Source organism: Hemitrygon akajei, chromosome 9 (assembly GCF_048418815.1).
Source record: "Hemitrygon akajei chromosome 9, sHemAka1.3, whole genome shotgun sequence".
NCBI classification, from domain to species: Eukaryota; Metazoa; Chordata; class Chondrichthyes; order Myliobatiformes; family Dasyatidae; genus Hemitrygon; species Hemitrygon akajei.
Window position 1 is genome coordinate 118,194,414 of NC_133132.1, and position 27,098 is coordinate 118,221,511.

Genomic DNA, 27,098 nt, shown 5'->3' on the forward strand with positions numbered 1-27,098 from the left:
CCAGAAAAGACCCCCTTTATTCCCACTCTTTGCCTCCTGCTGATCAATCAATCTTCAATCCGTGTGAGTATCTTTTTTTTGTAATGCAATGTGCTCTTGTTAAGCACCATCATATGTGGCACTTTATCAAAGGTCTTACGAAAATCCAATTAAACAACATCCACCAACTCTCCTTTGCCTATCCTGCCAGTTACTACTTCATAAAGTTCCAATAGATTTGTCAGGCAAGATTTCTCTTTAAGGAAACCATGCTGACTTTTGTCTATTTTATCATGTGCCTTCAAGTACTCCAAAACCTCATCCTTAATAATGAATTGTAACATCTTCACAACCACTGACGTCAGACTAACGAGCCTGTAATTTCCTGTCTTTTGCCTCCCTCCCTTCTTGAAGAGTGGAGTGACATTTGCACTTTTCCAGTTCTCGGGAACCATTCCCAAATCTAGTGATTCATGAAAGATCACTAATAATGCCTCCACCATCTCTTCAGCTACTTCTTTCAGAACCTCGGGGTATAGTCAATCTGGTCCAGGTGACTTGTGTATCTTCAGACCTTTCAGATTCCCAAGCAGCTTCTCCTCAGTAACAGCAATTACATGCACCTGCTCCTTGATTCTCAAATTTTTGTCATTCTGCTCATGTCTTCCATGGTGAAGACAGACACAAAATACTCATTATGTCCATCTGCCATTTCTTTGTCTCCCATTGGTACCTCTCCAGTATCATTTTCCAGAAGTCTGATATCAACTCTTGCCTCTCTTTTACTCTTTATATACCCGAGGGGAAAAAAAACCTTTGGTATCCTCTTTAATGTTATTGGGTAGCTTACTTTCATGTTTCATCTTTTCTTTCCTTAATGTTTTTTTTTTAAGTTGCCTTTGGTTGGATTTTAAAAACTTTCCAATCTCCTAACTTCCCACAAAATGCTGGAGGAACTCATGCAGGTCATGCAGCATCTATGGGAAAAAGTACAGTCAACGTTACCCTGCCAAAGCTACCCGGCCTGCTGAGTTCCTCCTTCGTTTTGAGTGTGTTGCTTGAATTTCCAGCACCTGCAAATTTTCTCTTGCCTCTAACCTCCCACTAATTTTTGCCATATTATATGCTTTTTGCTGTCTTTGACTTGTCAGCCACAGTTGCCTCATCCTCCATTTAGAATACTTTTTCATCTTTGGAATGTATCTGTCCTGGGTTTTCTGAATTGCTCCCAGAAGCTCCATCCATTGCTTCTCTGCCATCATCCCTACTAGTGTCCCTTTCCAATGAACTTTGGCCAGCTCCTCTCTCATGCCTCTGTAATTCTCTTTACTCTACTGTGACAGTATTTCTGTTTTCACTCATTTTTTAATAATCTATTCAATATACATAATTGATTTACTTGTTTATTTTTTTCTCTCTCTGCTACATTATGTATTGCTTGAACGGCTGCTGCTAAGTTAACAAAATTCACGTCACATGCCAGTGATAATAATTCTGATTCTGATGCATTTGATTTTAACTTCTCCCTCTCAAACTGCAGGGTGTATTCTGAGGTGACCAGAACTGCACATAATGCTCCAATTGTGGTCTAACTAAAGTTTTGTGTGTCCTGCTTGGTGGCACAATAACATCAGTGCCGGACTCTGGAGCAAAGGTTCCTGAGTTCAAATCCAAGTCAAGCTGAGTGAGCATCGAGCTAGCAACTCGGCCTCGTAAAAAAACAAGAATAGCTTGCTACGGAAACACCGTCTTGACGGTGCCCCGATAACTCCACTGCCGAGTTAAGGGCTATTCTTCTTCTTTTTCTTTAAAGTTTTGTATAGCTTTAGCATTTAAAACTCCTTACTCTCATACTCAACGCTCCTATCAATGAAGAGTAGCGTGGAATTCACTTTCTTTATCGCCTTATCCACTTGAGTAGCCCCTTCCAGTGATTTATGGACCCCTAGATCCCTCAATGCTATTAAGGTGTCCACCATTAACTGTGACCTCCCAAAGTGCAACACCATTTTAGCCTGTGTAAATCTATATCTGCCACTCCTCTGACCATAACTGTAACTCATCTACATCCCGCTGTATTATTTGGAAGTCCTTTACAATGTCTACAGCTCTACCAATCTTGGTATCAGCTGCAAATTGCTGATCCACCCATCTACATTTTTACCTAAATCATTAAGGTATATCACAGAAAACAAAGGTCCCCACACTGATCCATGTGGAACGCCACTAGCCACAGCCCAGAATAACAGCCTTCTCTCTGTCTTCTGAGCGAACATGTTCTGAATCCAAACTTGCAGTTCACCCTGCATCCCCTGCATCTTTATCCTCTGAATCAACATACCATAACGGGCGTTATCAAATAACTGTAGATGATCTCCACTGCCTTGCCTTCATCAAGATCCTTTGTCACCTCCTCAAAAAAATTCAATCAATTCTGTAAGGCACAATCTGCCCGGAACAAAACTATGCTGACAGTCCTTAAACAGGCCATGCCTTTCGAAAGTTCATAAATTTTATACCTCATTGTCCTCTCCAGAACGGTTTCTACTGACAGGAGATGGGGCAAAGGCAGGTTACTGGTACCTTAAAACCAGTCGCTTCAGGTAGTTGGGGCTTGTCAGCAGTGATTGGTCATGTAGGCAATGGAAAATTCATATCTCAAACCTCTGCTGCCTTGCAGCTATACCCAATCACGGGAAGGCTTTTGGAGTAAATCCCAAGGAAAAATCAAGAGCTGGAGACCCTAAGGCAGTCCTACACTAAGTTCAATGCTGACTGGCAACTCTTGTGTAACGCCGCTGGTGTCAAACTGTATCAGTCTCTGCTGTTCCTTTGGGCTCATCACCTGCATGGAGAAGGAGAGCCTGCTGCATGAGCAATAGCTTGCTCTCCATATTGTACTGCCCTGGGTTGCATATCACATAGATAGCTGGGAGGCAACATCCATGATTGACTCTGACCAACAGAGGGCCTCAAGTATAAAATTCTTTGTGACGCTCCTTGATCCTGTTTGCCAAGGACATTTGATGACTCATTTTGGCCTTCTTAATCACCTGCTTCAGCACCTTGCTGCTTATGTTCTATAAAGGTCCAGTCTGGTTTTAGATTTAAACTTTACTGTGCTTCCTTCTCCTTCCTGATTAAATTTAGGACTTCTCGGGTCAACCGAGATTCCCTTCCCTTATGCCTTACTGGAAAAGGCAGATCCTGAACTCTGATCAGCTGATGTTTTTTTTTTAAAAAAAGCTCCCATACAGTGCTGGGCAAAAGTATTGAGCACATGTAAAAAAAATTCTGTAAAGCGAAGATGCAGATGAAGTAAAAAGTTTCTAAGTATCAACAAAAATTACAATAAAGAGCAGTAAACAGTGAAAAACTAAATCAAATCAATATGTGGTTGTGACCATCCTTTGCCTTTAAAACGGCATCAATTCTCTTAAGTACACTATTGTGCAGTTTTACAAGAAAATCGACTGGTAGGTTGTTCCAAGCATCTTGGTGAACTTGCCACAGGTCTTCTACTGACTTCACTTGTCCTGCTTGCTTCTGTCTTTCCAAGTAATCCCAGACAGCCTCCATGATGCTGAGATTAGGGCTCTGTGGGGGCCATATCATCTGTTGCAGTACTCCTTGTTCTTTTTGCTGAAGATAGTTCTTTATGACCTTGGCCATGTTTTTTAGGGTCAGTGTCCTGCTACAGATTGAAGTTGGTCCTGATTGTATTGCGTGATGGATGAGAATCTGCTTGCACTTCTTAGCATTTGAGGATTCCATTAATTCTGATGAGATCCATGTAGCACTCTCCAGCTCTTCTATGGACAAACTACTTCCTGTTTGAGCCAAAAATTTCAAATTTTAGAAACATAGAAAGCCTACAGCACAATACAGGCCCTTGGGCCCACAAAGCTGTGCCGAACATGTCCTTACCTTAGAAATTACCTGGGCTTACCCATAGCCCTCTATTTTTCTAAGATCCATATACCTATCCAGAAGTCTCTTAAGCGACCCTATCGTATCCGCTTTCACCACCGTCGCCGGCAGCCCATTCCACGCATTCACCACTCTGTGTAAAAGAAAAACAACAACTTAATCCTGACATCTTCTCTGTACCTACTTCCAAGCACCTTAAGACTGTGCCCTCTCGTGTTAGACGTTTCAGCCTTGGGAAAAGCTTCTGATTATCCACATGATCAATGCCTCTCATCATCTTGTAGACCCTAAATTTTGACTCGTCAGTCCAGAGCGTTTGCTGCCATTGTTCAGCAGCCCAGTCCTTGTGTCTTGTGTGCAGGTGAGTCTCTTGGGTTTGTTTCCACTTCAGAGGAATGGCTTTTTGGCAGCAACTCTTCCATGAGGACTACCTTTGACAAGACTTCACTGGAGCATAGAGGGGTGTACTTGAGTTACAGTGATTTCCGAGAGTTCAGAGCTGATATTAGTGCTGGATTACTTCTGGTTTGGAAGGAATGTCATTTTGATATATCTTTCATCCACTGCACTGTTTCCATGAGTGACCACTGTGTTTCTAGTCCTCAACCTTGTCTAGCTCTTTGTGTTTCTTCAGAAGAGCTTAGACAGCACATCTTGAAACTCCTGTCTGCCATGAAATTTCTGCTTGGGAGAGACCTTGAAGATGCAGGATGACCACCTTGTGGTCAAATAAATAACCCTTACATCCTTAAGTTGTAATTCGTACAGTAGAACTGGGAGGCTTGATGGTGCTACTTAGGGGACGTCAAACTAGAATGACAGTGGGATGAAAACTACAGCAACAGGTTGAGAATTGGTAGAGTTGAGGGAAGTAAATATAGTATGACAAGTAATATTGAAAGCAAGGACTGTAAGAGACAGGCTAATAAATATGGTGGGACTGATGGGCTGAATGATTTTATTTCAACTCTAGGAGTATTACAGGTAAGGAGGATTAACTTAGAGCTTGGAGCTGAACACGGAATTAGAGATTTGGTTGTGTGAGGGATGGGACTGGCAGTTCTGTGTTCATGGGTTTGGTTGTTTTAGACATGATGCTGGAGGGAGGGAAGAGGTTTCAGGGTTGTACCACTGATAAGGAAGAATATCACAGTAGTATTCAGAGAGGACACATTCACAGGCAAATTGGATGGAGTTCCAAAATAAAAAAGGGGCTGATGGGTTTATACTAAACCACCCCCCAATCCAATTGCCACCAAGAGGTGGAGGAACAGATATGTTGACACATTGTGGAAAGGTGGAGGAACAACAGGGTTGTTAGAGTGGGGGACTTTAACTTTCCTAGTTTTGATGGTTTGTAACTCTACCTCCACAGTTCAACCTCCAATAAATTTGTAAAATTGATTTCCCTCCCAGTAAGTTTGACTGTCAGACAGCTAGCTGCTTGTTTCCTTTAATTAATCAAATGCTGCCCTTTTAGCCATATATTTCTCAATGGGATATAACTTGGCAAACTTTTATGTATTTTTCCAAATGTCTATTATTGCTCTCTGTGCTAGATTTTAATATGATTTCCCAGACTCTTCAGGTAGTTTTCCTTCATACCAGTGTGCTTTTCATCATTTAAGCATAGGGCTCAATGTCATCAGAGAACTTAACTTGAAATTCTGTCAGAAGAGCGCCCTAGCTAAAAGGATCCTTTATCATAAAGTCACTAATATTTTCTCATTATAGAACACAGATTGGTCAGTTGAAGTACATATTTTTCCAGGAAAATGACCTGAATAAACTCCATGAAAATGTATTTGTCCAATCAATACATATTTCTTCCTCTTGATTGTCATTTTACTTCATTGCACGCTCCTGTTAATTCTTTTGTTTCATATTTTTTCACTGCAGGAACGATTATCATTTGGCCTTTAAACAAATTCTGCTGGCTTAGCTGTCCCTGATTATTACAGATTAGTCTGTCTCTCCATAAATCGCAAAGCTCACTTCATGTGGCACAAAGAGATTAGCACTGAAATTATAATTAAAAATATTTAACATTTTAATGAAACACAATAGTGGAGACTTTGCATTCTTAATACATTTTGTACAGTAATTCTTAAGCAGGAGGTTTTACTGACTTTCTTTCCACTCACTTTTTTGGGGAATTATTTTTATTCATCTGAAGCCACAAAAAATATTAATCCACCTGACACCAAAGTTGTTAGAAGTATTGTGAATGATGATGGGTATGTGCTTGCTGCAATTAATCTTTTCTGTGATCTGACTTTCAGGACCATGCCAAGTCTATTGGAATATTTAAGCTACAACTGTAATTTCATGGGTATCCTAGCCGGACCCTTGTACACATATAAAGACTACATTGCTTTCATTGAAGGCAGAACATTACACAGGAAGAGTACTATAGTAAATGGAAAGGGGGATGAACAATATGATAATGCAGAACCTTCACCTGTGGTGAGATTTTTTTCTCAATGGCAATCTTGCTTAGTCCTGGAGTTAAGCTATTTTGAAACACAGGGATCTATTGAATTAATTTAACATTTAATGTTGCTCATTATATACCACAGAATATAATTTAGCCTAAATTAATTCTTCGGTTGATATCCTCCAGAAGCAGCACTATGGTTAACAATGTTTTGGGGAAGTGACATGTCTTGCAATTATATTAAAAATTGCAGATATGTACTATTCCACATTGTTTCCCACTTTTTCATGTCGGGATTTCTGTCACCATACTAGTTTGTTTTACTGCTGTTAATAGTAACCTAGTGATTACCAAAAATTTAAGACAAATTTTAAGTCATTAAGAATTAGGTCTGATTTAGACTGAATTGTCAATTGTCAATTACTTAATTTAATTTAAATTACCAGACATTTTAAAACTGAGCTAATTGAATAATTTGTCATAATTTTCAACATCTAAGGACTGAGGATTTTTTCATGGCCAAGAGGCAACACAGTAATCTGTACTTGAATTTAAAGGCATCGGAAACATTGGAGATCACCTTGATGAAATTCTACTTTGAAGCTAATTTAATTGTTTTTGGATCCCAGAAGAAAGCAAAATAAATGAAATTTGAGCTGCTGCTACATAGAAAAGTTGTACGGATGTGATCTGCCTATGTTAGCTGTGAACTGTAGTGAATGATAACCTACAAGCAGACCACAGGGTACTGACACCTGAGAAAATGACTGCAGAAGTTTCAAAAGGGAATGAAAACATTATTTTGTGCAGATGGCAGGGGGTAATGGTAAGGAGCACAGTTCGAATGCTCAACCCAATAACTACAAACTTGGCAGTTTAACCTTGGTTGTGAGGAATGTTCTGGAAATGATAATCACTCAGACTAAAACTGTGAGTCAATCTGTGAAAGCCTGCAGGAGTTGTTAAAAGTTAATAGAACACAATTATTTATTTAGAATTTTGTGATGAAGTACCAGAAAGGTTGATGTATACTTCAAAAAGATTTGATAAGCTGCTACTTAACAGACCAGGTATCTTAAATGTTTAAAACAGGAAATAGAAACGGTGTGTCAAATGGACAATGTTATGATGGTCATGGGGGATTTTAACATGCAGGTTGATTGGGGAAAATCAGGTTGTTATTGGATCTCAAGAAAGTGAGTTTGTTGAATGCCTACGAGATGGCTTTTTAGAGCAGTTTGTCATTGAGCCTACTAGGGAATCAGCAAAACTCAATTGGGTGTTATGTAATGAACCAGAGGCAATGAGGGAGCTTAAGGTAAAAGAGCTCTTAGGAGCCAGTGATTACAGTATGATTGAGTTCAACTTGAAATTTGATAGAGAGAAAGTAAAGTCTGATGTAGCAGTTATTTTTCGTGGAGTAAAGGAAATTACAGTGGTATGAGAGAGGAGTTGGCCAAAATAAATTGGAAGGAGATGCTGACAGGGATGACAGCAGAGCAGCAATGGTGTGAGCTTCTGGGAAAAAAGGAGGAAGGTGCAGGACAGATGAATTCCCAAAACGAAGAAATAGTCTAATGGCAAAATACTACAACCATGGCTGACAGGGAAAGTCAAAGCTAATGTCAAAACAAAAGAGAAGGTCATACAACAAAGCAAAATTAGTGGGAAGATGGCAGCTTGGGAAGCTTTTAAAAACCTACGGAGAGAAACTAAAAGGATCATAAGAAGGGGAAAGATGAAATATGAAAGCAACGTAGTAAACAATATCAAAGTGGACAGTTAAAGCTTTCTCAACTATATAAAAATAAAAGAGAAATGAGAGTAGATATAGGACTGCTAGAAGAAGAGGCTGGAGAAATAAGGGGCCAAGGAGATGGCAGATGAACTAATGAGTATTTTGCATTAGTCTTCACTGTGGAAGACACTAACAGTGTGCCAGACATTGTTGTATATGAGGGAAGAGAAGTGGGTGCAGTTACTATTACAAGGGAGAAGGTGCTCAAAAAGCTGAAAGACCTCAGGGTACATAAGTCACCCAGACCAGATGAACTGTACACTAGGGTTTTGAAAGATGTAGCATTGGAGATTGTGGAACCGTTAGCAAGGACCTGTAAAAAATCATGAGTATTGCAAATGTCACTCCACTCTTTAAGAAAGGATGAAGGCAGCAGAAAGGAAGTTATAGACCAGTTAGCCTGACCTCAATGGCTGGGAAGATGCTGAAGGCAATTGTTAAGGATGATGTTATAGATGATGGTGACACAGGACAAGATGCAAAACAAGCCAGGTAACATGGGCTAAGTCACCACAGAGACTTGAATTCAAGCTGGCAGACCAGGCAGATGTTGTCACATAGCATATCAAACATGGCCACAGGTATAGGTAATCAAGAGCTTTTTATGCATTTGTGTACTCGGAGACAGCCCTAACAGCAAAAATTTTGGGTACGTGACTTTCTGTCTTCAGAAGTTTTTAGTTACTTTGTGATGAAGGTGTTTGATCAATCAGAGGTGTCTCTCACTGTAGCTATACAATTCAAAGGGAAGCATTGTCAAAGCAAAATATTGAAGTGGACAATGTCATTTTAATGATTGAAATTGTATTGAATCACCTGATGTTGCTGTTGATCATAAGGGTATAAAAATGTGATGTACTTTTGAGTTTGTGAGTCTCTACTGAGAGTGTTGCCAGAATGATGCCAGCTTGTTGTGATGAATAAAGTCTTCTATAGTGTCTCTCCAGTGACTTAAATCACAGTCTCAACAGTTCTCAATAGAACAGAGGGTTATTAAGGGTATTAAAAGAGGTATTTAAAATCATAATGAGTATGGGCAGAGTGCATATACACTAACTCTTCCCATTGGTGGTGAAACAAGGACACAGAACAAGGAGTAACAGAAAGGAGATAATTGGTGAAATGAATCAAAAGAGACATAAGGGAAAAACTTATTTTACAAGTGTATGGGGTCTGGAATACATCAGAGGTGGCGGTAATGGAGATGCACAGAAATATCGAAACAGAAAAATTACAGCAATAGAGAGAGGAAGGATGAATGGGATCAGCCAGGTTACGCTTGTATAGAGCTGGCAAGACTCCTTCCATAGTGCAACCATCATGTGGTACTACTGCAAAAACAGTAGAGTTTTTCTTGAGTTTTTCTCTTTTCACAATAATCTTACAGCAAGGAAGATAATATACAAAACAAGCAAAATTATTATTTTCATGCAAGCAAATATTGGTAAGTATTGCACAAAGCAGCAGAGACACTCAGCAGGTCAGAGAACATCTGTGGAAAGAAAGGAAAGTCCGCATTTCAGGTGTAGACTTCAGCTGTCTGACCTGCTTCGTTCCTTTGTTGTCTTGTGTGTTGTTCCAGATTCCAGTATCTGTAGTCTCCTGTGTCTCTAAATTTTGGTAAGTCTTCTTTGTGCAGAAATAGAAAGAAGATTTTACAAAGAGTTTTGTTACCCAGTTTTTGCATTTTCCCCCATACTTGTTTCCATTCTGAACAATCCTACCACTTCCTTTACTTGCCAGTAAGTTGAATTAAGCAACTTTCATGTACATTGGTAATACAGTAATTCAGAAGAATTATGAAATATTTTGAAGTCAACAACTTTTAATTAAAAGTTATATATTATAACAAGAAATATAGTAAGCATGAATGATGAACCAGGAAAATATTTTCAGTAAACCTGAGGTATTTGTTATTTTAGTTTCATAACATTTCAATGTTTAAATTCCTTCTGCTTGCTTTTCAGCCAGCTGTACTGTGTAAGCTTCTCGTTTGCGGGATTTCTTTGGCTTTTCACCTGACGGTCACAAATATGTTCCCTGTTGCATATAATATTGATGAAACATTTGTGAATACAGCTAGCTTGCTTAGCCGAGTGTTCTACCTTTATTTTTCATTAATGGCTGCCCGGCCAAAATACTACTTTATTTGGAGTCTTGGTGAGTATTCAAATACTTTTTGACTAAAGCAGAAGCATTGACGAAATATTATAAGCATTTGAAACTTTATTATTTCTACTTATCAAATGGCTTGGAATTGCATGTTAATGTTTTCTTTTGTCAGCAAGTACAATGATAAGTTCAAGTGGTTCAAAACATGAATTCGATTTAATTTGTATTTTTCACCATCTGAATTCATGTATAATCCCTATACTTGAGATTGATATCAGTTGTAATGAGTGAATAAGGAAACTGTATACTTAAAAGCTGAGCTGTGATTGAATGCATATTTACAGTAAATAAAGTGGAACCCTATAACAAGATCGTGAGAGAAAGAAGCAGTTTGGTAATATCATGAGCAATTGCAAATTCCTGTACTGGTATTTTTAGCTACTTAAAAATAAACTCAATTGATCATAAACACAAGAGGTTCTGCAGATACTGGAAATCTTCAGCATTATACACAAAATGCTGGAGGAACTCAGCAAGTCAGGCAATATCTATGGAGGGGAATAAACAGTCAATGTTTCAAGCCAAGACCCTTCAGCAGAACTGGAAAAGAAGGGGAATTGCGCTTGAAGGTGGGGGAGGGGAGGAGTACAAGCTGGTAGCTGATAGGTGGAGCCAGATGGTGGGGGGCGGGGAGATGGGTGGGAGAGGGTGGATGAAGTTAGATGTAGGGAGATGATAGGTGGAAGAGGTAAAGGGCTGAAGAAGATGGAATCTGATAGGGGAGGACAGTTGACCATGGATGAAAGGGAAGGTGGGGACACCAGAGGGAGGTGATAGGCAGGTTTGGAGAAGAGAAAGGGTTCAGAAACCAGAAAGGGGAATGATTTTTTTTTTTAAAAAAGGAAGGGGAAGAAATAGAAAAAAAATGCTCATGCCATCAGGTTGGAGGCTACCCAGCTGAAACATAAGGTGTTGCTCTTACAATCTGAGTGTGCCTCGCCATGGTAGTAGATGAGGCTATGGATTGACATGTCAGAATGGGAAGTTGAATTGAAGTGTGTGGCCACTGGGAAATCCAGCCTTTTGTTGCACATGGAACAAGGTGCTCAATGAAGTGGTCCCCCAGTCTATGTTGGTGGTACAGGATAGAATAGATAACCCCGACGGACTCACAGGTGAAGCATCAGCTCACCTGGAAGGACTGTTTGGGGACCTGAATGATGGTGAAGGTGGAAGTGTTATCAGTAAGGAGGGATGAGTGGACAAGGGAGTCACATAGGGGCGATCCCTATGGAAAGTATGGTGTGAGGGAGAAGGAAAGATGTATCTAGATCCCTTTGGAAATGGTGGGCATTGCAGAAGATGATGTGCTGGATACAGTGGCTTGTGGGGTGGTATGTAAGGACATGGGGAACACTATCCCTGTCATGTCAGTGGGAGAATTGGTGAGGGCAGATTGTGGAAAATAGAGAAGATGAGAATAGAGAGCAGCCTCGATGTTGGTAGAAGGGAAAACCCATTCATTGTAAAAGGAGGATATTCCAGAATGGAAGTTCACATCCTGAACAGATGCAAAGGAGACAAAGGAACTGAGAGAACGGAATAGCATCTTTACAAGTGACACAGGGGAAGAAATATAGTCACGATAACTGAGAGTCAGTAGGTTTGTAAAATATATTGGTAGATAGTTTGTCTTCAGAGATGGAGACAGAGCAACTATACTTCATTAGGAGCTTGAAGAGCTTTGACATGTTAACAAATACTCACAAACATCCATAGATCCATAGAGAGCATTCTAACAGGCTGCATCACTGTCTGGTATGGGGAGGGGGGTGGGTGTTACTGCACAGGACTGAAAGAAGCTGCAGAGGGTTATAAATTTAGTCCACTCCATCTTGGGTACTAGCCTACAAAGTACCCAGGACATCTTCAAGGAGTGGTGTCTCAGAAAGGCAGCGTCCATTATTGAGGACCTCCAACTCCCAGAGCATGCCCTTTTCTAACTGTTACCATCAGGTAGGAGGTGCAGAAGCCTGAAGGCACACACTCAGCGATTCAGGAACAGCTTCTTCCCCTCTGCCATCTCATTCCTAAATGGACATTGAACCTGTGAACATTATCTCACATTTTTAATATATATTATTTCTGTGTTTTTTGCACGACTTTTAATCTATTCAATATAAGTATACTGTAAATGATTTACTTATTTTTTTCCTGTTCTATATTATGTATTGCATTGAATTGCTGCTGCTAAGTTAACAAATTTCTCGACACACTGGTGATAATAAACCTGATTCTGATCAAGAAAGGGAAGGAAGGTGTCAGAGTTGGACCAAGTAAATTTGAGGGCAAGGTGGATGCTACTGTTGTTCTGAGGAGATGATGATATGCATTAGCAATATACAATGACACAGGTGTAACATTGTCAGGAAATCTAGTTGCAAGAAAGGTAATGCATTGCTCTGCGTGCATGTGTGGGTACATTTGCCATATTCTTGTATCCCTCCCTTTATTTGTTTCCTTACAGCGCCATACTCTGTACCTTGTCTTTAAACAACATTTTCTATCTGAAATTTCAGTTTCCTATATGGTCCAAGATCTTACTCTTATTAGTGCTATCTCCATACTGATGTCCTGACTAACCCCTCATTTTGCAACTGTCATACCCTGGTTCTATATCTTACAGCCAGGGAAAAACTCAAATCTGCAGAAACTTAAGAATTCTTTAAGTTTCAGTGAGATAATCTGGAGAAGCTAGCGGGATGATTTTCCTTTTGTTAGAGTTGTAGTAGCTATGATTTGGGTTTATTTAGGTACTGTGAAGAGCAAGAAACCAAAAACCTAAGTATTTATGTGGAAGGAACAATAAATACATGGTTTCAGTGAAGGAGTATTTTGTATGGTTATAGAAGTCGAGTTTTTTTTTTGATTGAAGCATTTATGATTCATTTGATAGGACTGAAGGGAGAGAACAGCAGATGGGACTCGGGAAGCTTAATCAACAGCACTTCTAGTTGGTAAAATTTTGAGGAAAGAGATCCTGAGGGCAATATGAATTCAGAAGTAGCATGAATAGAGATGGGTCAGAAGCTGGAGAACAACGTGGGATCAGGGCAAACATGGGGGAGTCTTGGGCTTGTTCAACATGTTGGATGGGATTTGTTTAATTTTGCCTTCATTATTCCTGTGGTGGTAGGTGATAATACAGAAGCAGTGTGGGAACTGTAGTTATCAAATATTTAAATAGCTTTATCTTTCAATCCTGATGTCTGCTTGAGGGGTCAAAATCAATTGTCTCTTAGTGTCCACTTTTGTATTTACATTTGGTGATTGGTTTATTATTGTCACATGTGTTGTGTTACAGCAAAAAAAAATTTTAAGCATTTCTTCCTTACAGATAATTTTATTTCATCAGTACAAGGGAAAAGCAATACAGTACTCAGTCTTTTTTGCACAGTTGGGAAATCAAAAACTAGAGGGCATAGAATTCTAATTTCAGGGGAACTTTATCTCACAGAAATAATTGTGAATATCTATATAACCATATAACAATTACAGCATGGAAACAGGCCATCTCGGCCCTTCTAGTCAATGCCGAACGCTTACTCTCACCTAGTCCCACTGGCCCACACTCAGCTCATAACCCTCCATTCCTTTCCTGTCCATATACCTATCCAATCATTTTTTAATGACAAAATCGAACCTGCCTCTACCACTTCTACTGAAAGCTCGTTCCACACAGCTACCACTCTCTGAGTAAAGAAATTCCCCCTCATGGTACCCCTGAACTTTTGCCCCCTAACTCTCACCTCATGTCCTCTTGTTTGAATCTCCCCTATTCTCAATGGAAAAAGCCTATCCACGTCAACTCTATCTATCCCCCTCATAATTTTAAATACTTCTATCAAGTCCCCCCTCAACCTTCTACGCTCAAAAGAATAAAGACCGAACTTGTTCAACCTTTCTCTGTAACTCAGGTTCTGAAACCCAGGTAACATTCTAGTAAATGTCCTCTGTATTCTCTCTGAATTGTTGACATCTTTCCTATAATTTGGTGACCAGAACTGTACACAGTACTCCAAATTTGGCCTTACCAATGCCTTGTACAATTTTAACATTACATCCCAACTCCTATACTCAATGCTCTGATTTATAAAGGCCAGCATACAAAAAGCTTTCTTCACCACCCTATCCACATGAGATTCCATCTTCGGGGAACTATGCACCATTATTCCTAGATCACTCTGTTCTACTGCATTCTTTAATGCCCTACCATTTACCATGTATGTCCTATTTGGATTATTCCTACCAAAGTGCAGCACCTCACACTTATCAGCATTAAACTCCATCTGCCATCTTTCAGCCCACTCTTCTAACTGGACTAAATCTCTCAGCAAGCTTTGAAAACCTACTTCATTATCCACAACACCACCTAACTTAGTATCATCTGCATACTTACTAATCCAATTTACCACCCCACCATCTAGATCATTAATGTAAATGACAAACAACATTGGACCCAGTACAGATCCCTGAGGCACACCACTAGTCACCGGCCTCCAACCTGACAAACAGTTATCCACCACTACTCTCTGGCATCTCCCATCCAGCCACTGTTGAATCCATTTTACTACTTCAATATTAATACCTAACGATTGAACATTCCTAACTAACCTTCCGTGTGGAACCTTGTCAAAAGGCCTTACTGAAGTCCATATAGACAACATCCACTGCTTTACCCTCGTCAACTTTCCTAGTAACCTCTTCAAAAAATTCAATAAGATTTGTCAAACATGACCTACCATGACCTTTTGTGAGTAAACAGTGAAGAAAACCTAATAACTACACTCATTAAATTTTATCTTCAATAGCTGACGCTATCAACAATGCTGCAGGATTTGGCTTCAATGGTTATGATGAGCAAGGCAATGCACGTTGGGACTTGATTTCAAATTTAAATATTGTGAACATTGAGGTGAGAATTTTTCTTTAACTTGATGACAACTACACTGATGTGACACCATCCCCAGTTCTAGTTTCTCTAAGGAATGCAATGCTTGTAGCCTAGAGACTGTATCCACTGGGATCTTTACATTTTACTAAGATATTCAAGCACAGGATGAGGATAAAATCTAAATCTGGGAAGTTTGTATAGATGGCAAAAAATTATTTATGCGGTCCTTTGCACTCATTTTCTTTTGTGACAGAAAGTTAAACTACCTTTCACACTGAGGTGTTCTACGTTTGTACTTGATTCTTATAATTAGCCTAGATTTTGTGTAGATATGATCTAAAACAACAAGATTATCTGCTCCAGACTTGAGATATATCTTAAACAAATATAAACTCTACCTCCACTTCTTACAGTGCTTTGGAGCTTTCTTGCCTTTTATTGGCCTACTCAAGTGAAAGTAATTTCAGATAATGTAACTTTTTTTCAATGCTTACTTTTTTGCAGTTAGCAACAAGTTTTAAAATGTTCATTGATAACTGGAACATACAAACAGCTCGCTGGTTTAAAAGGTAAAAATCTGGTTTGGCTTTTTCTTAAGCTTACTGCTGTTGACTGTACTCTTTTCCATAGATGCTGCCTGACCTGCTGAGTTCCTCCAGCATTGTGTGTGTGTTGCTTGGATTAACAGCATCTGCAGATTTTCTCTTGCTCACAGTTAAGATAGAGTTGCCTTTAGGTTTTGTGTTTGGAATTTGTATATTAAAAGAATATTGGTTATGTTGTATCCTCATGTTTGCAATTGTAGGATGCAAATCATGTTGAAGGCTTGTTTTGTGAACATTGAGCCTAATTTGTCATTAAAAAAAATTGTTTGAATACCCCAGTTTGCATCAGATCACCAACTTTTGTAACAATCTGAAAATATTAATTGATTCTTAGAATAGCTTTTCTTAAGTATTTGGCAATTGTGAATGGTCCAATCCAAAGTCCGAAATCTGTAAACAAGGTTATTGTATCAGTAAAAGTACTTTGATCCTTAATAGCCTGGCATGCATTGATGACGAGCCAACTTTCAGAGAATCAACAGATATCTGCAGTGTGCTTTAAGGACTTCTGTGCCTGCCTATTGCAGTATCACAATGTCAGAGCCATCTAGAAACAAAAGAGCTGTGTGATAGCAGACTAGAAATCTCCAGGACATGGGAAGTCATGTGGCTATAAAGGATAAATGCAACTTTAAGACTAACATGGGAAGTATAATCAAGACACGGACCAACTCAAGTACAATTTGGGACTATGATTTGAGATCAATTAATTAATACCAATTTTTATTAGAATAATGTGAAAAGTATAAGCTTGATCCCTGTGGAAAGAAGCTTGGCAAGGAATTGATGCTTTGGGGATATTGGACTAATAGAGTTAAGGAAGTTGTTTACAAAACCTCATGCATTTTTAACTGTGCCTTACTCTTTCAGAGTTTGCTATGACCGCTGCCATTATCATCCAACTATAGCAACTTTTATCCTCTCTGCAATGTGGCATGGAGTATACCCAGGCTATTACATGACATTTCTTACAGCAATACCAATAACATTAGCAGCTCGTGCAGTAAGTCATCATTTGGATTTCTCCTTTCATATAACCTTTGTAACAGTATAGTTTACATTCTTGTATGTTCTCCCTTGATAAAAATTTAAGTGCTTAAACTTGCACTATATTGTGAGGTAGCCAAGTGTGTAATACATTTTCTTATAGAAATTGCATTTTGATACATTGTCAAATTCAACTAATTGCCGCCATTTACATATGTAATTCACAGATTAAGAATAATCTTTGTCATGATCTGTACAGTTGGTTGATAAATGTACCCTGGCAGTGATCTGTCTAAGCAGAGACAGTAATCTATAGATAACCAACGTGGACAGGAAAAATACAGTATGGGCCTTTAGTACATTTTACACCTTTTCAGTATGGTGTAACTGTAGCAAAGCAACTTTTAAAAATATTTTTTGGTCGTTCTTTGACCTGATAAAAGCAACATCTGTCTATAAATAGCAGAAAGCAATAGAATTTAGAAATATTTTTAGATTTAATTTATCTAAAGATACTGGATTTTCAAAGTTAATTTTATTATCAAAGTACATGCATGTCATCTGATACAACCCTGAGATTCATTTTCTTCTGGGCATTATCAGTAAATCTTTAGAATAAATACCATAACAGAACCACTGAAAAACCAACCAGAGTGCAGAAGACAACAAATTGCACAAATACAACAATAAGAAAAAAAAATTAAATAAGTAATAAATATCATTAACATGAGATGACGAGTCCTTGAAAATGAGTCCATTAGTTGTAGGAACATTTCAGTGATGGGGCAAGTGAAGATATTCCCTTTGGTTCAAGAGCCTGATGGTTGAGGGGTAGTAACTGGTCCTGAGCCTGGTGGTGTGAGTCTTGAGGCTCTTGTAACTTCTTCCTGATGGCAGCACCGAAGAGAGCATGTCCTGGGTGGTGGGGGTCCCTGACAATGGATATTGTCTTCCTGTGACAGCGTTTCATGTAAATGTGCTCAATAGTTAGGAGGGCTTTACCTGTGATGGACTGGTCCATACCCAATTATACCTGGCTGTGATGCAGTCAGTGAATATACTGTCCACTATACATCCATAGAAGTTTGTCAAAGTTTTAGATATAATCCTGAATCTCTGCAAACTCATAAGGAAGTTGAAGTACTTCCATGCTTTCTTAGTAAAGGCACTTGTGTGCTGGGCCCAGGATAGGTCCTCCGAAATAATAACTCCTAGGAATTTAAAGGTGTTATCCCTCTCCACATCTAATCTTCTGGTGAAGATTGGCTCATGGACCTCTGGTTTCCTTCTCCTGAAACCAATAATCAGCTCCTTGTTTTAGCCTTCAGAACAATCAAATGATGTCAGAATTTCTGGTAGCTACTCAGATGGAAAGTCACAATTGTTCTTTGCAGAATAAGCATATACTGGGTGCTCAGTGGCTAAAACGGAGTCATTTCTCCCCACTGCTGAGATGCAGCTACAGCTCCCATGCTTTTCTGATTAGTGAATTACTAAGAAATCCTCAGCTGATGAGTGTAACAAACTAGATTACTTCCAAAGCAAGTTTTGTCTGAGTATTAACTGCCTTGTGTTTTTTTTTCAGATTAGAAACAACTTTAGAAACTATTTTATCAGGACACCAGCATTCAAATTATTTTATGACATTGTCACCTGGATTGCAACCATGATAGCAATAAGCTACACAGTTGCACCATTTGTTTTGCTCTCAGTGGAGCCATCCCTAAAATTTTACCGGTAAGCTGAAAATATCTGATTATCTACTGATAGTTTTTAGTGAAATGGGGAAAAATACTTTCTTGCTAGATAGGCCTTTTAAAAGATCTTGAGAATAATATTGCCACACACATTAATAAGTTTTTATCAGTATTAGTTTTTGTTATTTCTGATGCAAACAAAATACCTCCAGGAATTGGATAGTTTTATTAATTAAATCCATATCTTCCAGCTGATTGTGAGCTTAATATATAAAATGACACAAAAGCATTCTGATGCAAAATACAAACTAGATCTATTATGCTTTCATGTACTGTGGTGAATAAGATGTAATTGTAATGCAATTAATATTTGGGTGTCGGTACTGGGTTTGAACACTTCCTCGTGACTTTTAACCAATACCCTACTTTTACAAGATGAAAGTGGTCAATAGAGTTATGCCCGTGAGGTTGTACAATAGATATTAAAAATCCTAATACATTACTTGGGGGTTCGGTGGAGTGGGTATGAGGAGGGAACAGCTGAGAATCATATTGCTATCTACTCAGCAAAACAGTGTATTCTTCTGGGTGCAAAAGTACCAGGAAGTAACCAGTAACTAAAATTCATTGCTAAATTAATACAAGCAAAATATATAAACTAGTGCTGTTGCATTGCCATATTGTGCAAGACCCGTGGTATTTGATTGAAAAGCACGTACTTTGTTCAGTGATAGATCAATCATATATGAGATACGTGAGCATGATAAAAAGGGAACAGAATTTCTACTACATAACTTTGGTGTAATTCCCCTAATGTGTTTATAAACAGCATGAATATTAGAATTTTGTGCACAAATTACATACAGCACAAAATTGAACTCTGAGCTGCCTTATGTAGAAATCAGAACACAGCCCTCTCTACATGTACCAGCAGCAGTTCCAAAGCTGAATTGTTATTTTCTACTCATTTTATCCTCTGCAAAGCAGCTCAAAAATGCCAAGCAGATCTTCTCTGTCTGAAGGTGATCACTGAATGGTTCCATCACTTTTGATCGTTTAAAATTTGCTTCCTAGGTTCACACTTTACAATTGTTTTCAGTAGAAAATAATTTTCAACTATCTTAATTAAATTCCTCCAGGTTTCCATCAAGGAAAGGTTTTTTTTAAAAAATAGGAAGTCTAGGCATGAGTGGTGTTGCTGATGATGGAATGCATTTTCAGTTGGTGCTGGTACCACTGGCAAAAATTCTACCCTACATGTGAACCTAATCTAGTACCTTCAATATGAGAAAATCTGTAGATGCTGGAAATCCAAAGCAGCTCACATAAAATGCTGGAGGACCTCGACAGGCCAGGAAGCATCTATGGAAAATAGTAACCAGTCGACATCTCGGGCCAAGACCTTCATCAGGACCTGTTAATCTTTTTTAAGTTGTTTGTTTTTAATTCAGACCTAAGTATTCTTAAGCAGATACGTTTGTTATTTCATATTATCTCTTTTTGACGCTCATCTCTGTTACCATGAAATATATTTTTATTTCATGCTGATGGGTGCCAAAAGTATTTTTAACTTGAGATGAATTAACTGTTTGTGCATTTATTTGCAATTCTATCATTTTATTTGTCTAACATTTAATTATTTTCTTTCCTAGATCTTGGTATTATTATTTCCATGCCGTTCCTCTGTTGGTCATATTGGTATTGCCAATTAAATCAAGACGAAAGGAAAGTGAACAGCACCGTTCAAAACAGAAATCACCAGTAGAACGATTGACCTCGAACAATTATTCTGGTTTGAACAACAACTTGGACCAGATACCAAGACCATCGTGAACACCAAGTGCATTTGATAGGAGGTTAGGACTGCAAATAAATTCTTTACTGTTTTTAACAAGTATGAGTTATTTAATGAGAGTATGTGCAAATTATACTTAAATTACATCTTTTTAAAATGCCAAACAGAAGCAGACAGATTGAAATTAACAAATCTTCAGCCACATTATACATCAGCTGGTTGGAATTCTTCTATGGGAGGTATAACCCAGTCCAGAGATGATTAGATTTCTTGCCAATTGCTTTTGAGAAGTTGTATTAAATAAGTTTATAAAGAAGCCATGATGTTTTGCTAAATAAAGCCACGTTCAGCCAATTAGGATCTTTGAAACAAAGCAAAATTGTATCTGATCTTGGAGATGATGAAATATCAGAGCTTGTTAAGGATACCTTAGTCTTGGCCAATCCCAAAATAGAGATTTGTAAAAATTAACTTGATTCTCATGTAATGGTGACATCACATGGCTGCAGGAGGGGTATGATTGGCAACTAAATAATCCTGGATTTTGTTGCTTCAGGTGTGATAGAATCGGAGGGACAAGAGGGGGAGGTGTTGTGTTGCTTGTCAGAGAAAATATTACAGCAGTGCTCTGGCAGGATAGATTAGAGGGCTTGTCTAGGGAGGCTATTTGGGTGGAATTGAGGAATGGGAAAGGTGTAGTAACCTTACAGGGGTGTATTATAGACCACCTAATAGGGAATGAAAATTGGAGGAGCAAATTTTCAAGGAGATAGCAGATATTTGCAGTAAGCACAAGGTTGTGATTGTGGGAGATTTTTTTTCCACACATAGACATGGAAGCCCATACTGTAAAAGGGATGGATGGTTTGCAGTTTGTAAAATGTGTGCAGGATAGTTTTTTGCAGCAATACATAGAGGTACCAACTAGAGAAGGGGCACTGTTGGATCTCCTGTTAGGGAATGAGATAGGTCGGGTGACGGAGGTATGTGTTGGGGAGCACTTCGGGTCCAGTGATCACAATGCCATTAGTTTCAATATAATTATGGAGAAGGATAGGACTGGACCCAGGGTTGAGATTTTTGATTGGAGAAAGGCTAACTTTGAGGAGATGTGAAAGGATTTAGAAGGAGTGGATTGGAACAATTCGTTTTATGGGAAGGATGTAATAGAGAAATTGACGTATTTAAAAGTGAAATTTTGAGGGTACAGAATCTTTATGTTCCTGTTAGGTTGAAAGGAAAGGTTAAAAGTTTGAGAGAGCCATTGTTTTCAAGAGATATTGGAAACTTGGTTAGGAAAAAGATATTTACAATAAATATAGGCAGCATGGAGTAAATGAGGTGCTCGAGGAATATAAAGTATGTAAGAAGAATCTTGAGAAAGAAATTAGAAAAGCTAAAAGAAGATGCAAGGTTGTTTTGGCAAGTAAGGTGAAAATAAATCCGAAGGGTTTCTACAGTTATATTAATAGCAAAAGGATGGTGAGGGATAAAATTGGTCCCTTAGAGAATCAGAGTGGACAGCTATGTGTGGAGCCGAAAGAGATGGGGGAGATTTTGAACAATTTCTTCAGTATTCACTAAGGAGGAGGATATTGAATTGTGTAAGGTAAGGGAAACAAGTAGGGAAGTTATGGAAACTATGACGATTAAAGAGGAGGAAGTACTGGCGCTTTTAAGGAATATAAAAGTGGATAAATCTCTGGGTCCTGTGGATAGGGTGGTAAAGAAAGCTTTTTGTATGCTGGCCTTTATAAATCAGAGCATTGAGTATAGGAATTGGGATGTAATGTTAAAATTTTACAAGGCATTGGTAAGGCCAAATTTGGAGTATTGTGTACAGTTCTGGTCACCAAATTATAGGAAAGATATCAACAAAATAGAGAGAGTACAGAGAAGATTTACTAGAATGTTACCTGGGTTTCAGCACCTAAGTTACAGAGAAAGGTTGAACAAGTTAGGTCTTTATTCTTTGGAGCATAGAAGGTTGAGGGGGGACTTGATAGAGGTACTTAAAATTATGAGGGGGATAGATAGAGTTGATGTGGAATGCTTTTTTCATTGAGAATAGGGGAGATTCAAACAAGAGGACATGAGTTGAGAGTTAGGGGGCAAATGTTTAAGGTAACACAAGGGGGAATTTCTTTACTCAGAGAGTGGTAGCTGTGTGGAACGAGCTTCCTGTAGAAGTGGTAGAGGCAGGTTCGGTATTGTCATTTAAAGTAAAATTGGATAGATATATGGACAGGAAAGGAATGGAGGGTTATGGGCTGAGTGCGGGCCAGTGGGACTAGGTGAGAATAAGCGTTCGACATGGACTAGAAGGGCTGAGATGGCCTGTTTCCTTGCTGAAATTGTTATATGGTTATCACACAACTTTCTTCAATCCTGCCAAACTTGAGTTAATATGACTGGCACTTGTATTAATGTTTCATATATCAGATAACACAAATGAAGATATTTTTGAACATTGCTTATAGGGAACTAAAGCCATGTTTGACAGCTTTGGTTATATAGTTCATTTTACTAAAAATAACTATTTCCTGCACTCACTTAGGAAATTTTGAAAGAATGCAGTTTGAAATAAGGAATTTCAGTCTGCTGAGTTTCACAGCAAAGTTTGCAAGATTGTTCATATTGATAAAGATTTGTATTTTATAGTTTTCATGGCCGAGTGCATTTCTGAAGTATAATTTCCCTTTCATTTTTCCACTGTTTAATATCATAGAAACATAGAAAACCTACAACACAATACAGGCCCTTTGGCCCACAAAGCTGTGCTGAACAAGTCCTTACCTGAGAAATTACCTGGGGTTACCCATAGCCCTCTATTTTTCTGACCTCCATATACCTGTCCAGGAGTCTCTTAAAAGACCCTATCATATCCGCCTCCACCACGCTAGCAGCCCATTCCATGCACTCACCACTCTCTGTGTTTTTAAAAAAAAAACACTTAACACTGATATTTCCTCTGTACCTACTTCCAAGCACCTTAAAACTGTGCCCTCTCATGCTAGCCATTTCAGCCATGGGAAAAAGCCTCTGACTATCCACATGATCAATGCCTCTCATCATCTTATACACCTCTATCAAATGACCTCTCATCCTCTGTCGCTCCAAGGAGAAAAGGCCGAGTTCACTCAACCTGTTCTCTTAAGGCACGCTCCCCAATCCAGGCAACATCCTTGTAAATCTCCTCTGCACCCTTTCTATGGTTTCCACATCCTTCCTATAGTGAAGCGACCAGAACTGAGCACAGTAGTGAGGTCTGGCCAGGGTCCTATGTAGCTGCAACATTACCTCTCAACTCCTAAACTCAATCTCATGATTGATGAAGGCCAATGCACCATATGCTTTCTTAGCCATAGAGTCGATCTGCGCAGCAGCCTTGAGTGTCCTGTGGACTCGAACCCCAAGATCCCTCTGATCCTCCACTCTGCCAAGAATCTTACCATTAATACTATATTCTGTCATCATATTTGACCTACCAAAATGAACCACCTCACACTCACCTGGGTTGAACTGCATCTGCCACTTCTCAGCCCAGTTTTGCAACCTATCAATGTCCCGCTGTAACCTCTGACAGCCCTCCACACTATGCACAACACCTCCAACTTTTGTGTCATCAGCAAATTTACTAACACATCCTTTCACTTCATCCAGGTCATTTATAAAAATCACAAAGAGTAGGGGTCCCAGAACAGATCCCTGAGGCACACCACTGGTCACCGACCTCCATGCAGAATATGAGCCATCCACAACCACTCTTTGTTTTCTGTGGGCAAGCTAAAATGTGAACCACTTTCTCTATCCAGTGAACCACCCCTTGTGAAAGCAGATAATCAATTATGAAGTTCACCATCACATTTAATGCACTAGCACAACCTTGGAACTTCTGAGGAGAAGGGTGTTTGAATATCAGTGCCTCAAAGCTGGCACAAGAGTCATGGTCCATCATGTAGTGTCATTCAACCCTCATTTGCTGCTTAGACTTGGATTTCCCTCAACAAGGCAGCTTGGGGCACTGGAGGATAACATCCTGTGCTGCTTGCCATCCTTGCAAGTCCATTTGACGGATAAGCAAACTAACATCAGCATCCATCTGAGGCCAACATTCCCAGCATTAGGACCATAAGACAAAGGAACAGAATTTGGTTATTCAGCCCTTTGAGTCTTCTCTGCCATTTGATCATGGCTGATTTATTTTCCCTCTCAATGCCATTCTCCCTTCATCTCCTCATAATCTTCAATGCCCTTTCTAATCAAAAACCTATCAAGCTCAGTTTCAAGTAAGTCTAATGACTGCCTCTAATGCCATCTGCATGTTTACATTAATGTTACTCTTTAGATTTTGCTGTAGAAAGCCTTGACTAAGCCTTTTGTAGCTGAACTTGTGCATGACTTAATACTCCTGGTCAACCGTTCTTGACCACAACCATTTTATCCATGCTGACATTGTGTACAAATCCTACTTCTAAAAGACAATCAAATTAAACCAAATTTCGGACCTGACCTGTATTAGAATTAGTCATTAAAAGAGAATTACAGGATTCAGGAGGATGGTGGAGTTGGAAGTTGAACTCATTGGCCACTTTATTAGGTATGCCTGTATACCTGCTTGTTAATACAAATAATTAATCAGTCAATCATGTGATCATCAATTAAATTTCACAACACATGCCGGTGATAATAAATCTGATTCTGACAGCAACATAATGCATGCAAACATGGTCAAGAGCTTCAGTTGTTGCTCAGACCAAACATCAGAATGGGGAAGAAAATTGATCTAAATTACTTTGAGCTTGGAATAGTTTTTGGTCCCAGACAGGATGGTTTGATTATCTCAGAAACTGCTGATTTCTTGAGATTTTCACTCACATGTCTCTAGAATTTACAGAGAATGGTGCAAAAAAACAAAAAAAAATGCATCCAGTGAGCAGCAGTTCTGTGGGCTTCCAGATGAGCTCAATGATTTCTATGCTCACTTTGACTGTTAAAACATGGAGGAACCATCACAAACTCCCACAACCCCTGATGATTTCAGTCTCTGAAACCAACATGCGAGCAATATTCAGAAGGATAAACCCACAAAAAGCATCTGGCCCAGATGGGGTACCAGGTCAAGTACTAAAGACCTGTGCTGATCAAGTGGCTGGAGTGTTCACTGAGATCTTTAACCTCTCACTTCGCCAGTGTGTGGTACTAGCCTACTTCAAGCAGACTTCAGTTATACCAGTGCCTGAGAACAATGATCCACAAGGAAAATGGTGGAGCAGACTTCATGGGCCAAATGGCTAATCTGCTCCTATATCTCGTAGTCTTATGGTCTTATGATGAGTGTTCTGAGAAGTTGGTGATGAAACATATCAATCCTGCCTGAGATTGGCTCTTCAACTCTGGCACATCTGGACAGCAAAGTTGCATACATCAGGATGCTCTTTATTGACTACAGCTCAACATGCAATACCATCATCCCCTCAAAACTAATCAGTAAGCTCCAAGACCTTAGCCTTAATGCCTCCTTGTGCAAGAGAATCCTGAATTGCCTCACTTGCAGACCCCTGTCAGTTTGGATTGGCAATGACATCTCGTCCATGGTCTGTATTAGCACAGTTGCACACAGGGCTCTGTGCTTAACCCCTTGCTTTACACCTGTACGCTTATGACTGTGTTGCTAAGCACAGCTCCGATGCCATATTCAAGTTTTTTGATGACACCACTGTCATAGTCCAAATCACAGATGGTGATGAATCAGCAGGTAGGAGGGAGATTGAAAATCTGGCTGAGCGGTGCCATAACAACAGCCTCTTACTCAGTGTCAGCGAGACCGAGGATCTGATTGTTGAGTTCAGAAGAAGGAAATCAGAGGATTCCCTGTGAATGTGGAGCAGTGTATGTCGGCCAGAAGGGGTTCACAGTGGAAACCCACATCAGGAACACAGGAAGTCACCTGGAGAAATCAGCGGCAGCAGAACATAGCATACACGATGACCACAGGATGACTTTGACGGCGTAAAACTACTGCGCTGCACCAGTGGTCTTTTAGGACCGCCTGGTGAGGGAAGCAATTGAAATAAGACTAAAGAATAAGAATTATAACAAAGATGAATGTCTTGCTCAAAATAAAAACTGGAATATGGTTTTACACAAGGTAGGACAGCAGAAACCTGATTGTTTAGTCCTTAACCTATTAGGAGGACAGATGACAGAATTTGTGTATATTTACCACCGGACTAGACATGCCTCAGCATCATTCTTGACGAAGATGGCAGAGTTTATCATCAAAAAGTGGATTAAAATCGACACCTGTACCTGGTTGGAAGCCCAGGAAGAGTTATATACATCCAATCCTTTTTTACTTGTTATTGTTGTTGTTGTTATTATTATTATTATTATTTCTTTATTTTTATACTTGAAGATTTTGTTGTTTTTGGCACTTCAGCACTGATTCCGTTATGGTTATTATTCTGTAGACTTTTTGAATATGCCCACAAGAAAATTAAACTCAGGGTTGTATACTTTGATACATTGAATAAGCCCTTGTTAATGAGAAAGATCCTAGGAGAGTACCCAGACTGGCTCACGCTGACAGGAAGGTGACAGTAAGTCATATAAATACGTGTTACAACAGTGGTGCAGAAGAGTATTTCTGAATGCACAACTCATCAAATCTTGAAATGGATGGGCTGCAGAAGCCCACAAACATACACTTGGTGTCTACTTTATAAGGTACCTCCTATACCTAATGAAGTGACCACTGGGTGTAGAATTGAAGAGCTTATGAACATAGAACATAGAAAACAT

The 27,098-nt window shown here is 39.2% G+C and overlaps 1 protein-coding gene across 3 annotated transcripts in view; it reads left to right on the plus strand.

Moving 5' to 3' along the window:
• Nucleotides 1-27,098, plus strand: part of LOC140733474 (lysophospholipid acyltransferase 2-like) — a 144,825-nt gene that overhangs the window by 112,776 nt on the left and 4,951 nt on the right. For all 3 annotated transcript variants that reach the window (XM_073056861.1, XM_073056862.1, XM_073056863.1), the window contains 7 exons: nt 6,192-6,375; nt 10,112-10,304; nt 15,128-15,231; nt 15,715-15,779; nt 16,686-16,818; nt 18,388-18,539; nt 20,152-20,355. In XM_073056861.1, coding sequence (XP_072912962.1) covers nt 6,192-6,375; nt 10,112-10,304; nt 15,128-15,231; nt 15,715-15,779; nt 16,686-16,818; nt 18,388-18,539; nt 20,152-20,332 — 1,012 coding nt within the window. In that variant the 3' untranslated portion in view covers nt 20,333-20,355. The remainder of the gene's footprint in view (nt 1-6,191; nt 6,376-10,111; nt 10,305-15,127; nt 15,232-15,714; nt 15,780-16,685; nt 16,819-18,387; nt 18,540-20,151; nt 20,356-27,098) is intronic.